The sequence below is a fragment of the Aquila chrysaetos genome, chromosome 8 (assembly GCF_900496995.4).
Source record: "Aquila chrysaetos chrysaetos chromosome 8, bAquChr1.4, whole genome shotgun sequence".
Lineage (NCBI taxonomy): Eukaryota > Metazoa > Chordata > Aves > Accipitriformes > Accipitridae > Aquila > Aquila chrysaetos.
In genome coordinates, this window is record NC_044011.1 from 1,458,883 (window position 1) to 1,473,251 (window position 14,369).

Consider the following 14,369-nt stretch of genomic DNA (forward strand, 5'->3'; position numbering starts at 1 on the left):
CAGCTCTGGGCTGGCCCACTGGTCCCGCAGCCCCCCAGCACACCGTCCCTGAGCTGCTGGGACCGGTCCCAGCACCGCTGGGACGTCGACTCCAGCCCCCCGGGGGTGCTCTGGGTCAGAGCTGGGCCGCCCAGCTCCGGTCCCCAACCCCGGGGAGAGGAGCAGATAACAGAAATCAGCCCCACGCGCACTCCCAGTCACAACAACAAAGCCACGGCAGAAGCAGGCCAGGCTGGTGTTTTTCCAACTTTTATTTTAAAAGTCATAATTGAAGCTTAACAAAGTTTGACCCCATTATTGTTGCGAGAGCTGGGGGCACCCGCAGTCCCCGCAGAGCCGTGCTCCTGCCCCCCGCCTGCCCTGGCCCTGCTTCCCCAGGAGCTCCCAATTCATGGGCTCGTCTGCGCCTCCGCCGGACTCAGCAACGACTGTGACCACAAGCAACCTTAAAAGAATGTTTGTTTATTGGGGAAGGGGGTTCCTGCCATGGGTGGCAGGGGATGGGAGAGCAGGGCCTGTGGCTGCGGGCCTGGGGAACCCCTGTGCCCCCCTCCCACAGTACAGACATGCAGGTATTTATAAAAGAAAGGCAGACGGGGGGACCGGGGCTGCACGGGGGAGCTCTGCTCAGACAGCATCTTCCCCAGGGACAAATAAAAAAATACAGCCAGGCCAGAGGGTCATGGAAAACCGTCGTCATCGTCCTCTGCCATCTCCTTAGCGAACTCCAGGTCCTGCTGCTCACGCTCCCGGCGCTCCTGGAAGGCAAAGGCAGAGGTTGGTGGCAGCTGGGGGACAGGAGCCGTGTCCTTCCCGTGGCGTCGGTGGCCGCTGGGCTGCAGTGCCAGCGGTTTCTGGCAGCAGGCTGCAGTGACCCAGATGAGATCTCACCTCTGCAGATTCCAAGTCCTTGTTGTAAGATTTGGGTGGGAACCTCATGGCCTGGAAACAAGAATGGAAAGGAGAAGCTCTGAGCTGAAAAACGCCTCAACTCTGCCCCACTGTCCCCTTCAGCTGGGCCCTGCCAGCCCCTCGCCCAGGGACCTGCCGCGCTCACCTTGACAGACATGTTGTGGATGTCGAGGCAGAAAGAGATGCGCTGGTGAAACGCCAGCTGGGGCTCCCGGGTGGAGTAGATGTCGATCATTTCCTTCGACTGGACGTAGCCCTTCTCATGATTAATGCTGGCCTCGATCACGCCGTCCCGAATGGCCTGCAAGCCGGAGGGCACGCGGTCAGGGCACGCGCTGTCTCCGAGGGCTGAGGCAGCAGTTTAGAGTGAAGGGAGGAGCTGGCTGCTGTGACAGGAGCGGTGGGCTCAGGACACAGCGCACAGGGAGAGGACTTGGTGCCCTGAGTGTCCCCAGCATCCCCTGGAGGGGCCTCAACCTGAAATCAGCGACTGCCCCAGGAAGGGAGCGCTGCAGGGACAGGGCAGAGGCAGCCTGGCAGGAGAGCGAGGCCAGCTGCCAGAACCAGGGGCTGTGGGCAGCCCAGGACCCAGAAGGACAGGACTTCATATGCAGCTACCTTGGCAACGATGAACTCCGCATCCTCCGGACTGTCCAGCTGCAGTTTCTGGGCAATATCCGCCAGGGAGATGCGAGAATAGGAGAGGCTGATCATACGGACACCTGCGGGGGAGGAACGAGAGTGGAGCCCCCCGGGCCAGGCAGCCCCGGGCCCGCCAAGCCCGTGGCATCGGCCGTGACGGGGTCCCCAACCACCGCAGCGGCAGTCTCCTACCCGTCTTGATGACGTTGTGCCTCAGACGAATGATCAGGGTGTAGGTGCCGTCGGCCTGGAACTTGTCCCCAAACTGATCGAGGACTTGGTTGAACTTGGCCAGGTTGCCCGTCCTGACAGCTGGAAGAGAGAACATGTTAACGGGGGAAGGAGCAAGGGCCGGGGCGCGGTGGGGAAAGCGAGGCAGGGCTGACTCCCAGGCCTGCCATCCCCTCCTCCCCAAGTGGAGTCTGCAGCTGAGTGCCATCGAGGGGAGAGGAAAGAAATCCCCACTGCTCCCCAGCCCGGGGCTTCCCGCTCCCTCAAAGTGCCGGACATTGTTGTGAGGGACTGAATGCGGGCAGGAGCGGTCTGTCGTACCCTGAGTCAGGAGGAAGTAGGGCATGAGCGACCGCTTGAGGGAGGGTTGTCTGAACTGGAGCCTGTCTGGGATCTCCCCGAGCAGCAGTTCCACCACGATGAGCAGCTTGTGCACCTTGAGCAGAAAAAGACCGTGAGTTCCTGCAGGCCCCAACCCTGGGGCAGCTTCCCCGGGGACCCAGGAGGTACCGAACCCCAGAAGCTTCCCATCCCTGCTCACTGTCTGCTTGAAGCCGACGGCTGTGTGCTGCGGTGCCTTCCGCAGGGCGTTCGTCATGGTCCTCCGCGCCTCTGAGTACTCCAGCTGGATGGCCTTGATGCGCCCTGTGGTCACACGGGGCAGAAGGCATTTGGAAAAGCCACTGAGTGAATCCAACTGGACCGACCCAGATGGGACTTCTAATCCTGCCTGGAAGGCCCATCTCCAGCTGCTCAAACGGGTTCTCTGGGGAGCCAGAGCTCTCGACCTCAGGTGCAGGCCAGGCTGCCAGCACCATGCGGGACCCTCTGCATCTCACCTGTGTAATAGAGGTACCGAGCCCACTCATTGTTGTTGGCCTGCTCGGGAAACACGGACTTGGAGACGAGCTTTTCTGCTTGGTCGTAGAGGTTGTAGTGAAGATAGTTCCTCAGCAGCAGGTTCAGGAGGGTGGCTTGCCCGTCCGCATCATGGCGCAGCGTGGCTGTCCGTAGCCGGGCGTGCAGGAAGCTGCAGGAAAGGGAGAGAGCGTGTCAGGGAGGAGGAAAGAACCAGCCCTGCTCACCGGGGCACGTGGGACCAAGCTCAGGGAGAGCCCGCACGCAGGACGCACCCTACCTCCTGACCACGTCGAGTTTATTCAGAAATTCATAGATGCGGGAGTGGTAGTAATAACATTTTGCCACCACCAGGTCAAGGGCCCGGCGGTTTTGGGAACTGATCTTCTGCATCAGGTCGTCAGACACTTTCTGAGCCTGCAGGAAGGGAGCAGAGGTCAGAGCAGAGGGACTGCTGCTGGGAGAGCAGAGAGGCTGCCAGGGCTGTGGGACTGAGCCCGGGAGCTGCCTCCAAACACAGCTGAAACAAAGGGGAAAGTGTGGTGCCACAGACAAGCAGGTCCCTGAGGCTCTCCAGACCCTGTGTGGCGCAGGAGCACCACACAAAGAGCTCGGCTTCAGAACCAGCAGCTCAGTGAATCTCACCTCCGGGTATCGCTTGCTGTTCATCAGATAAATGACGAGAAGCAGTTGGAGGTAGGTCTCCACTTCTGGCAAGAGAGGGGCTGAGGCTGCCTTCCCTGTCCGCGGGCGAAACTGCAGCTCTGCTTCCGTGTCCATGGACTGAGGGGAGAGACACGTGCTGGATCCCCATCCCGCCAGCGTCACTGCTGCCCGCAGCGAGGCCTGTCCCCAGCCTGTCCCCGGTGACAGCTCTGCTTGAGGTGTGAGAAGAGAGCCAGCCCAGGCTGCTGGCACTACAGTCCCATCCCTGCCAAGAGCTGCAGCGACCCATCTCATCTCATGTGCTCTCTCGAGCAGCTGCGCTGTGTGTCCCAAGTGTGTCCAAGCCCTTGCTGTTCCTGGTGCCCTCCCGCCCCGCATGGCTGCACTCTGGAGGCTCCTTGGTGTGGGAAAGGAGTCCCCTCTGCAGCCGGTCACCTCTCCCCGTCCCCTGCCACCGTACCTCCTCCAGGAAGCCGAGGAGGAAATCCCGCATGGTGCTGTTGGAGGTGAAGAAGCCACTGATGGCTTTGTGAAGCACGTTGGAGTTGAGTCGGCGGGAGGTGGAGGGCAGAGCTCGCAAGGCGCGCAGGACGTAACGCGGCTCCTTCCCCGACACGGCCTTCTCCAGCTGCTTCACGTGCTCTTTGATATCTGTGGGAGCAGAGGGGACGCACCGTCAGCAGGCATCTCCCAGAGGCCTCTGCCGAAGGACACACCAGACCAAAGCCGGTGCCGGGATCTCTCCGGGTACCAGGTGCCCCGTCCTGCTGCTGTCGGTCCCTCTGTCCGCTCGTGGGACCGGGGCTGTGCGGCCTCGGTGTCCCGAGTGACCTGACGCGACCCCGCGGTTGTCCCTGCTTGGAGCAAGGGGCTGGAAAAGACCCTTCCAAGGGTTCGTTCCCTCTTGTTCCCCCTCCAGGCTCCAGCCTCCCTCTGCAGCCCCACGGGGTCCCACTGCAGCATTTCCGCAGCTCCCCCTGCCCCTCACGGGGACTCTCCCACCTCCCTTTCCCTTACAGCCCCCACCAGCTCCTTTTCCCCACACTGATCCCCCCCAATCCCCTCCTCTGACGCCCTTTGCAGTATCTCTCCCCTCCACGCACACCCCCCCCACCTTCCTACCCCCACACTACCCCCTCCTCTACAAGAATCCCCCCCCAGTGCTCCCCACCCTCCTTCCTCCCCCAGCTCCGCCCCCCCCCCCCCCAGGGAGTCTCCCCCGAGCTGACCCCGGCCCCTCTCTCCCTCATGAACCCCCAACCGACACCCCCCTCCCCCAGATCCCCATTACAATGACCCCCTCCGGTGTGCCCCCCCCCCCCGCCGCCCCTTACCCTCCAACGTGATGGCGTCAAGCTCCCGCTGCGGTTGCCGCTCCCCGGCCGTTTCGGCCGCCGCTGCCTCCTCCTGCATCTCCACGTCGGGGGGGGGCGGGGGGCGGCCCGTCGGGGGGGGCCTTGGCCTTGTCGCCGCGGCGGCGGGACGCGCCCTCCTGCTTCATGGCCGGGCGCGCCGGGGCCGGCCGTGACACTGCAACAACCGCGGGGGACGCCGGGAGTCGCCAGGCTCGACTAGCCGCACCTGCCTTAACCCGCCAGGCCCGCGCGATCGAGCGCCGAGCACGGCACCTTCTCGGCTCTTTCCGAAGCGGCCGAACAGCTCTCGGGTGTTTCCGGCCGCGCTCTCTCGGGTGTTTCCGGCGAACGCTCGGGTATTTCTGCCCGTCGCTGGGGTGTTCCCGCCTGTTGCCCCGCGCATGCGCAGACGCTGCTGGCCTGCCGCCCTGAGGCGAGGTGCGAGGCCCGGGGTTCTGCCCCGGGGAGCGGCCGCTGTGCCCCCCCCCCCCCACCTCCCCATGTCCTTGAGGGGCTCGGAGCCAGGGCCAGGCTCCCCTCGTCGCTGCTGTAGCTCGGTCAGACCCCTCGTGCCAGCAGTGCCCTCAGTGACTGGCCAGGTGAGCAGCACTACCCCTTGCTGAGAGCACCCCCTTCCCCCAGGAGCCTGAGGGACCCTCCCAGGCTTCGGGTCTGCGGGGAGCTGGGTCTCCAGGCAGGCAGCACCACTGGGTGACTGAAAATAACTGTAAACTTAAAAATTGCCTTTAAGAACATCCAGTCATTCAGTAAGAAGTTATTCTCTTTATTTATAAAGCAGTCATCAAAGTATCTGTAGCATTGTTCTGAAATGTTGTAGCTTATTCCTTGTCGCTGCTGGTGGGGTGTGTAATCTTGTGATGGAGGTGCTGTTTCACCAGGTGTGTGTCATTAAAATGCTGTGAGATCCCTCAGCTTTCTAACACTTCCTAGCTTACTGAGTCACACGTGAATCACAGGTGTGACCAGGGTAAGTGAATTATTGCTGAGGTATTCCTTTGTGCCTTACTGGCTGCATGAGTGGCTGTGTGCTAGCATGTTTTATGAGAACCAGGATCACGCAAAGTGTAGCTGACAGGCTTACGATTTTTTGGGCTAGTGGATTTTTCAGATGGCACTCTGCATTTGTATGGGGGGAATGAAAAATCAATTTTGGTATCTAGCTTCTGGCTTCTACAAGGAGTTTTCTTGCCTTAAGTCTGCTTTTCCTACTCATTTCAAAGCAGCACTCCTCTGTGTAGGGTGAGTGGTGGTGAGGAATGCCTCACCTATGTAGGGGTAAAGTCTGCAGAGAGAAACTGGCTTGCAGGAAGAGACTTTCAAATACATTATCAAGTGATTACCTTTAAATCCTCCCTAATCATAGAATCATAGAATCATTTAGGTTGGAAAAGACCTTCAAGATCATCGAGTCCAACCAATGGACATGTATAATGGGAGGACATGTATAACCTAATCTGAGTTACTCAAAAGATCGAGGACATATAGAGACACGTACAGGGCTGCTACAGCCGGGAGGGCTTTTGTACAGACAGCAGATCCGTCCTTCTGGAGCTTCACTCCACTCATCTCAACCATTGCAATGGTTAATTTTTGTTCCCTCTCTTGTGAGAAGGAGAGCAAGCTGGCATCCACACTGAAAGGCCCCTCCCTGTGTTCTATGTCGTGTTCCAAGATGCTCTCAACCTTTGCAGCAACAATAGAAAAATCAAAATCAGTATTTTAATGCTCCCTTCTGTGGAAGTCAAGTAAGTAAATGATCTCTTTGACTTGTGAAGTGCTTTACCATCTTACAGGCGCACTAAATAACCCACATGTGGCACTTTTCACCCTGAAAGATTGTCATGCTCATGTATTCAGTTCCCAGTTTCTTGTGAATTAGTTATGTCCAAGAAATTAAAATTGTAGCGTGTTTTTTTTGTTGTTGTTTTTTTTTTTTAACCTGGAGCCAAAGCAGCCAGAAAATTCTGACTACCATTTCAAGAAAAATGGTCGTCAGCTGTGTCCAATTTAATGTTTATTATCAGCAAAACAGTTGTTAGAATTCTCAGGTCTTGATGTTTTGGGGTGATTTCTTTCAAAGTGAGTATTTTGATCCCTGCTAGGTTTGAAGCAATTATTCCTTCCCTTCTTCGCAGTGTAAGTTGTGATACTGCTACCTATATCATCACCTAAATGTTGCTTTACTTAAAATAACACTCTCCCTCCCCCTTCATTTTGAGCCAAATGCGATGCATGTTCTCTCACCAGCTTAAGCTGTTGGGACACAATCTTCTCTTCCAAGGACTCTAGCAACAGCAGCAGCTGATCTTCCGTTAGCTCTGCAGAATTAAAACAGGTTTGTACCAAAAAAACCCCACCACCAATGTTTTAGAGACAACTGGCGAGATATGAAGGTGACCATCAACCGTCTTGCAGGGAATGCCTGTTTGGTCAAAAGTTCTTCAGATATTTTAAGCTAAATTATTAGTGCAGCCTCCCTGTGAGATGAATACAGTTGTTACTCTGGGTACAGATGATTCTCACATCAAGTATAGAGACCAGGGTGGGTGAGGAGGAGGCTCAAGCCATATTTTGTGGCAGCCTTGGGAAAAGAACCCTGGAATTTGCACTGCTCTTTCTGTAAGGTAATCTTGCCATCTTTACCCACATTTTAATTCTGATTTCAAGCCCTCTTTTCAAGGATCCCCTTGTTCACGCTGTTCCTGGACTGAGCGGTAATTCAGTGTCATGCCTCTGGCAGTCGCTGCTCTGCGACTGTCCCACTGTCGCTGAACAGCAGCTGGTACAGACAGGTCTGTGCTCTCAGCATAAACCACCTTCATTCCCACAATCTAAGAAATTATTTCACGTAAATCCTCTGCAAGTCTCTTGCGCTCTGTAAGCTTTCTATATTCTGCTAGTCTTGTTGGTAGGAATGCTCTTAATATATCCTGGTGCTACTGGATATCTCTTATTAAAATGGCCAGAAAGCCTTACCATCTAACGCATCAAGAGTGTAGGTGATTGCTTCTGCCAGCTTAAGGAGAAGACATCTTGAAGAATTCTGTAAGCTGCTCAACAGGTCTTTTAAGTCTGGGCTTTCTGTTTTCAGCTCACAACTACCGGTTTCATCAAGAACTGCTTCCATCTAGGGGGATAAGAAAAAGAAATGTCAGGATTTAAGAGAAGGGGATGCTGATAGTCCCTTCCAGGCTAACTACAGAAGCATATGAACAGTCATGTAATATGTGTCTCTGCTCCTTAAGCCATTTATGAGGCTGTAATTGAGGCTTTAGCATTCACACCAGTGCCACTTAAGGACCGAATGTGAAATTTAAATGCTTTGATACCTTCAGGTAAATCTGCTAGGCTGTATTCAGGACATATTTCAGTAGTTGTCTCTGTCCTGAGCACCTTCTTTCTCTGTATGGTGATGGAGACCAGACAGATACACGAAGTGAAGGATTTTTGGATTGATAGTTGTGGCACAGGAGAGGTGACTTCTGGGGTAAGAGGTATGATCACGGATGTCTCTCCTGGCAGTAAGAAGAACTTTGCTTACTTTGTGGGTCAGCTCTTCAAAGAGGTTCCTGTCTCTCATCACAGCTTTGATGGCTTTTAAAAATATGACGAACAGATCAGAAGACAGCTGGGAGAAAATTTGACAAGTATCTTTAACTTCTACCTCCAGTCTGTCTAATTTTCCTTGTGAGGAACCTGAAAAACAGAAAGAGTCCAAATATGTCACTTCTAAAATAGTCAATCCCACAAGAAGTTCACTGGCACCCCTAAATTTAGAATTTGAAACATTTCTATGAATATTTTTTTAAAGCAATATGCAATTTTGAGTTGTTGAGTCTCACGTAATAGACAGTACTATACAGTAAACATACCGCTTTTGGTGGTTTGTGTTTATCCTGAGAGATTCCATCTTGCCCAGAGGGGGTAAAAGTAGTGCAAGCAGAAGTAGTAAAATACATTGCTTACCATCAGATACGAACATTCTGGAAGATTCTGGGAAATATTGAAGATCTGCAACAGAATAAAAAGGGCATTGCTGATTTAGAAGATACTTAAAGTAATTTTTTTTTACCAGGGTTGTTTTTAAGTCTGAAGATACTGGTATCCCAGGTCTGAAATCTCATGTGCTAGTTGTGCAAACACCAGTCTGACCTACTCTTCTCCAGTGCATCTGTTTTCTTCCTGTTCATTTAAAACTCGTTATTACTAGACCTCATTTCCTGCTGTCATGTGCCTTGTGTTAGCATCTGTATCGGCCAGTAAGTGTGTTAAAATACGAGTAAACTAAAATGATAGCTTATACTCAAAAAGATCCATGCAGGCATGGGAAGCACAGAGCATAGGGGAAGCAAGCCAAACGTGACCTCTAAAATCCTGCAGCAGATTTTGTGGATCTCAGTCCTTTCTTTGCCTCTCCAGTGTAAGCATCTTTTATGCCAGTCTTTCCACTGGAGAGTCAGCCATCCTGTTTTCTCCCTGGCTCTTATCTTCTGAGTAGGAAAAGAAAACAAACTCTGCTCTCTGTGCCATTTTTCAACAGGAGTTATGCAGTTCCTGAAATCTAGAGCTGACACTTCCAGTATCCCTCTTTCATTTCTTTATCAAACCCCCTGAAACTGCATCTCTTTCCTGAGTAGCTCTTTTAACTTACATACTATGTATGGCCTTTTCCCAGGTAATTTCTGTCACTCACATTGCATGTGTTCATGTCCTTGCAAATGAGCTAACGGTGGCCGTGAGGCTGAACGATACTTCAGAAAATGTCTTTTCCTCTTCTGTGCGTTGTTTCCTGAACGGAGGAGTTGGTAGTTTCTGAAAGTTACTTACCCCATGATCCATCTGTAGTGGTCAGCCGGATTGCCCTGAATGCCAGGGTGCAGCCCTTGGGTATAGTTATGCCTTGTCTGTTCTCTCGGGTGCCCTGGTCAATGAAAAAAAAAATCTGTTACTAGGTGTCCTGGTTTTGGCTGGGATAGAGTTAATTTTCTTTCTAGTAGCTGGTACAGTGTTATATTTTGGATTTAGTATGAGAATAATGCTGATAACACACTGATGTTTTCAGATATTGCTAAGTAGTGTTTATACCAAGTCAAGGATTTTTCAGCTTCTCATGCCCAGCCAGCAAGAAGGCTGGAGGGGCACAAGAAGTTGGGAAGGGACACAGCCAGGACAGCTGACCCAAACTGGCCAAAGGGGTATTCCATACCATGTGATGTCATGCCCAGTGTATAAACTGGGGGGAGTTGGCCTGGGGGGGGGGGCAGATTGCTGCTCAGGAGCTAACTGGTCAGCAAGTGGTGAGTAATTGCATTGTGCATCACTTGTTTTGCATATTCCAATTCTTCTATTATTGTCTTTTTTTCTTAATTCCTTTCTGTCCTATTAAGCTGTCTTTATCTCAACCCATGAGTTTTACTTTTTTCCCTGACTTTCTCCCCCATCCCACTGCGGGGGGGGGGGGGGGGGGGGGAAGTGAGCGAGCGGCTGTGTGGTGCTTAGTTGCTGGCTGGGGTTAAACCACGACAGTAGGCCTGGATGGTGTGCAGATGTTTGGGAAGGACTGACTCCTGAGCCCGAAGAGAAATCAAACCTTTGCACAAAACTTGGCGTAAAGCTGGGTTGCGAAGCTGCCCTCTGCCTTAATGGATTCCTCGTAGCTGGTCTCCTCTGAGGTTTCTAATGTTTCATGAACCACATATAAATCTTGTTGTTTTTTCTGTAGTTGTTGAATAAAGGAGTGATTCGCATTCATTTTTCTAAAAGAGAAAAAGGATGCAATATCCTGGCTGTTTTTCTGTGAGTTACAACAAAAGTACTGTAGTCTGCTCGGAGCCAGAAGCCTTATGCTTGCGTCTTTTTTCACGTTACATGAGTACATGTAAATATCACAATGTCAGGGGTTTCTGGGGGAAAAGGTGGCAGAAAATGGGCTACAATTCTTGCTGTCCTCAATGCGTTCCCCTTCTACGTCTGAGAGGGACCAGGGCAGCGAGGCCATGGCCTGGCAGGTCATACAGGTGATCTGTCCTGACCTATATGCTCCTCTCCAGGTACAAACCGCAAGAAAAGATGGCTTGACTCTGCGTTGAGGTGTTCCTACTTTCTGAATTACAAAGAAATCTATAGGCATCACAGAGCTGTGTAAGGAATCTTTATCACCTCTTTCCTGTCCTCCAGAAGTATGCTAGTTAGGGACAATGGCATGCTCTCGGGTCTTAATCTTTGGTTTTGGCTGTTGAAGAACCATTGACCTAGCATGGGGTAGAGGAGGATGACTGGAGGGCACGTTCTCCCTTGTGTCTGTCTTACCTTTCCGTTTTCAGTGCCTCGAGTTTTGGTATTGGTATGTTGTTCTTCTCCAGCTTGATGGACCACTCTTTGGTCAAGGAGGCAACTCCTTTCAGCTCTACGCTTGCAGAGTCAATAGGAAGGCTTAGACTCCCATCAACTCTGTCACTGACGCTTTTTTTGACACTAAATTGCCTTGAATCTTGATTGTCTCCCCTGGGAAAGAGGGACTCTGAAATGATTTGATGCATTAGCTTAAGCATGATTGCACAGACTCAATGTTTTTAACTGTTGCACATACAAGAAAGATGGAACATGGTAGAGTTCAGCCACAAATGATACAAATGCTTTGTCTATGGAAATTGTGAACTTAAGATTGATAAATGTGGGCTTTACCTGTGCTTCTGTTGTCTTCTCCAGGCAGCAGCACGTCGTCGAGTGTGTACCATGTCTGTCTGTAGCAGGGAGATGGGTGCAATACGGTTTTTCTTTTTCTTTTCACTAGGCAGAGGGGTCTGAAATGTTCATGGTCTAAGATGCTGTGAACTGGGACCAGGTCTCCTGTTGGATCTATTTGATTTACTACGGATCGGGTGACTTTTTTAAACATTCTGCTGTGGCTGGATGAATTTTTGAACCAAGGCAAAGTGTACTTGTGCTTTAGGAAAGAGGCAAGACAAATTAAGTTAAGCAAAATTACTTGAAGTACAAGCAGAAGGTTGCAACAAAATACGTTACTTTAATAATTAAGAACTTTTCAAAATCGATAATAAAACAAAAAAGTCTACATTAGTACAAGGACACAACTTTCACAGGATTCTTTATAGGGAAGTGTTTGGAGAGGTAGGGATACGAGCCCTGGCTTGCTAATAAGGCTTGTTTAGACTCATCCCCCTTTGCTGGTGAACTCCCAGTTATCGTGTGGAATGAGAATGCAGCTAGCAGTTTCTGAGAGTACTGATCTGCAGCACTGGAGTCTGTTATTCTTTCAACTAAGATAGTTTGTTGCATATACCAGTACATAACATAATAATTTTCATTACTAAACTAGACATTGCTCCTTAACCTAGGACCTATCAGGGTCCTAAATGCTTTAACGTGTTGTCCTGATGTAAGTTTAAAAAGAAAAAAACTTGAGCAATTTCTTGCTGTTTTCTACTGCTTCAGCATTTTCCCCGTGCATCTTGTTGCCTGGCGGACAGGAATGGTTTAGCATTGTTTCGAAATAGAGCACTAGAAAAGTGATTTTTGTCAAAGCCTTACTGCAAGGAAGTGAAAGTGCTGAGAGGTGAATTGTGGGTTGGGGGGGGAAGTAGGAGAGCTTGTTCTATGGCAAATCTCCCCCAAAATACAAAAAAATCATCCCAGCACAACTACTTGGGTACGCCCTGCTGCTCTGCCTGTATCCCCTGCAGAGGAGAGCTGGGTGTTTGAGAGGCAGAAACAAAATCACTGTTGCTTTCCTGTTGCAGCTTGTTTTTACTCCAAAGTTCCAGTTTTGCTTCTTGCTTCCGTTGGCATACATAAGACATGATGGAGAAAAACTTTGATCTACAAATGAAAAAACTTCCTGTACTTACTGAGAAGTGGGTAGATCTTTCCCCTCTTCTGCACCCTACTTCAACAAGTCTTGTTAGAGAAGAGATGCTGATCCCTGTTTACAGTTCAGATGAGCAGATGGGGGGGATATCTTCCCTCTCCCTAATGTCCCACAGGGGTCTGAAAAAAGGGACTGACTTAGTCTGATTCTTACAGAAAGTAGGAAGACTGTCACATCACAAAGGGTGGTGTGTTGTACCCAATGGAGCTGCGGAAGGGAAAAAGTCTTGTGTGCTTAATGTGGGATCATTTGAGTAGTACTTAGGGGACTCATTCCCTTGGGAGACTTCAAAAAGGCAAAAACTAAACAAGAACACTTAACAGACAGTTTGCTCCACCTCTTTTCTGTACCAAAAGCTCTTAAAAATGTACTTGCCTGTTTGTGGAAAGAATGGCTTCTCATCTACCGTCGGCAGACAATGTGCAATGTGCAGAGCAGTCCTCTGTGCTTCTGAAGTGATGGGGCCTCCTTAAAGCAGCAGGGCTGGGGAAATGCTCTCTCCCCGCCTTTCCGGACAGATGATGTGCAGAAACAGACTCCACAATCAGTGAGATTGTAAAGTAGGTATGTTTCTTCAGCGCTGGGCAGCACAGGGGGTAGTCCCACCAAAGTCGTGCGCGCCTGACTTGGCAGCTCGCTTTAAATTTATACAATCAAGTGTTACATATACATAGAGTTTCGCAATACACCTATACATAGGCATGACCTATCCCGCTTCATATTAAAATTAGCTCCAAGAAGTCATTTCCCTAAGTTCCTCCCAACTGCGCCTGCGTAGTGCCTCCTTATGGTGGTTGTCGGGGGTTGTGAAGATGAAGGCTGTATGTCTTCTTCGCGGTGAACTCTTAACCTTCTGTCCCTGCACAGACTCAGTTGCTCCTTGGCATTTATCCAAATCACAAGGCCGGTCTTGGCATCGACTCCTGCTTCTTATCAGGAACTATCTCTTGCTTTAGTTAGTTTCAACAATGTAAACTTTAAACATCATTTCTTATCCCCTTGGGCTATGTCTACTTCTATTGAAATTCTTTTAACTTCGTTACAAGCTAGATAATTATTAAACAGTTCCAATCTACATCCATATCTACTAAGATTCCCTTAACTCCCCTTCTCTCACAGAGATCCGGAAACATCTGCTGAATTAGGGTGCAAAAAGCCTGTTGCATAATTCTTCCTCCAAAGTTTCAGTCATTGACCTGAGTCAACCTGTAATGATCTGTTACAGTGGCTGCAGCTAGCTTGCACTTGTTCTACAGATGTTGACGTGCAGAAACAGACTCCACAATCAGTGAGATTGTAAAGTAGGTATGTTCATTCAGTGCTGGGCAGCACAGGGGGTAGTCCCACCAAAGTCGTGCGTGCCTGACTAGACAGTTTGCTTTAAATTTATACAGTCAAGTGTTACATATACATAGAGTTTCGCAATACGCCTATACATAGGCATGACCTATCCCTCTTCATATTGAAATTAGCTCCAGGAAGTAATTTCCATAGTCTCCTCTCAACTGCGCTTGCGCAGTGCCTCCTTATGGTGGTCGTCTGGTGGTCGTGAAGATGAAGGCTGTATGTCTTCTTCGCGGTGAACTCAACCTTCTGTCTCTGCGCAGACTCAGTTGCTCCTTGGCATTTATCCAAATCACAAGGCCAGTCTTGGCTGGTTCTTGGGGTTAACTTCTGCTTCTTCTCAGGGACTATCTCCTGCCCCAGCCAACCTCAACAATGCAAACGTTAAACATCACCTCTCATCCCCTTGGGCCATGTCTACCTCTATTGAAATTTCTTTAACTTCATTATAA

General features: G+C 50.7%; 2 protein-coding genes across 4 annotated transcripts; both read right to left on the reverse strand.

Annotated features, from left to right (window-relative positions):
• Positions 1-233: 233 nt before the first annotated feature.
• PSMD3 (proteasome 26S subunit, non-ATPase 3) lies at positions 234-4,825 on the reverse strand. Its single transcript, XM_030022996.1, is given in 13 exon segments — positions 234-758; positions 892-942; positions 1,058-1,213; positions 1,531-1,634; positions 1,747-1,866; positions 2,107-2,221; positions 2,327-2,430; positions 2,625-2,815; positions 2,924-3,060; positions 3,289-3,426; positions 3,770-3,960; positions 4,644-4,750; positions 4,752-4,825. Coding segments are annotated over 13 exon segments (1,551 nt in total). The 5' UTR covers positions 4,811-4,825; the 3' UTR covers positions 234-680.
• A 602-nt stretch (positions 4,826-5,427) lies between these two features.
• On the reverse strand, positions 5,428-13,826 carry GSDMA (gasdermin A). Of its 3 annotated transcripts, none has more exons than XM_030022998.2 (11): positions 12,949-13,826; positions 11,370-11,631; positions 10,995-11,205; positions 10,276-10,441; positions 9,513-9,606; positions 8,652-8,696; positions 8,227-8,381; positions 7,662-7,812; positions 6,930-7,003; positions 6,118-6,368; positions 5,428-6,043 (listed from the first exon to the last, which is right to left on the reverse strand). In XM_030022998.2, exons 1-10 carry the CDS (start codon positions 12,973-12,975, stop codon positions 6,135-6,137), a joined length of 1,419 nt encoding a protein of 472 aa, XP_029878858.1. In that variant the 5' UTR covers positions 12,976-13,826; the 3' UTR covers positions 5,428-6,043; positions 6,118-6,134. The 3 variants fall into 3 exon arrangements, with proteins under 3 accessions (XP_029878858.1, XP_040981138.1, XP_040981139.1); XM_041125204.1 differs by having other exon boundaries at positions 5,428-6,039; positions 6,114-6,368; XM_041125205.1 differs by having other exon boundaries at positions 5,428-6,034; positions 6,109-6,368.
• Between the last annotated feature and the right edge of the window lie 543 nt (positions 13,827-14,369).

Coding starts and splice junctions, on each gene's coding strand:
- GSDMA (XM_030022998.2), bottom strand. CDS start 12,975: ATGAGAAGCCATTCTTTCCACAAACAG. Junction 8,697..9,512: donor CACTACAGATGGATCATGGG/GTAAGTAACTTT, acceptor ATTCTGTTGCAG/ATCTTCAATATTTCCCAGAA. Junction 7,004..7,661: donor CACTCTTGATGCGTTAGATG/GTAAGGCTTTCT, acceptor TTAATTCTGCAG/AGCTAACGGAAGATCAGCTG.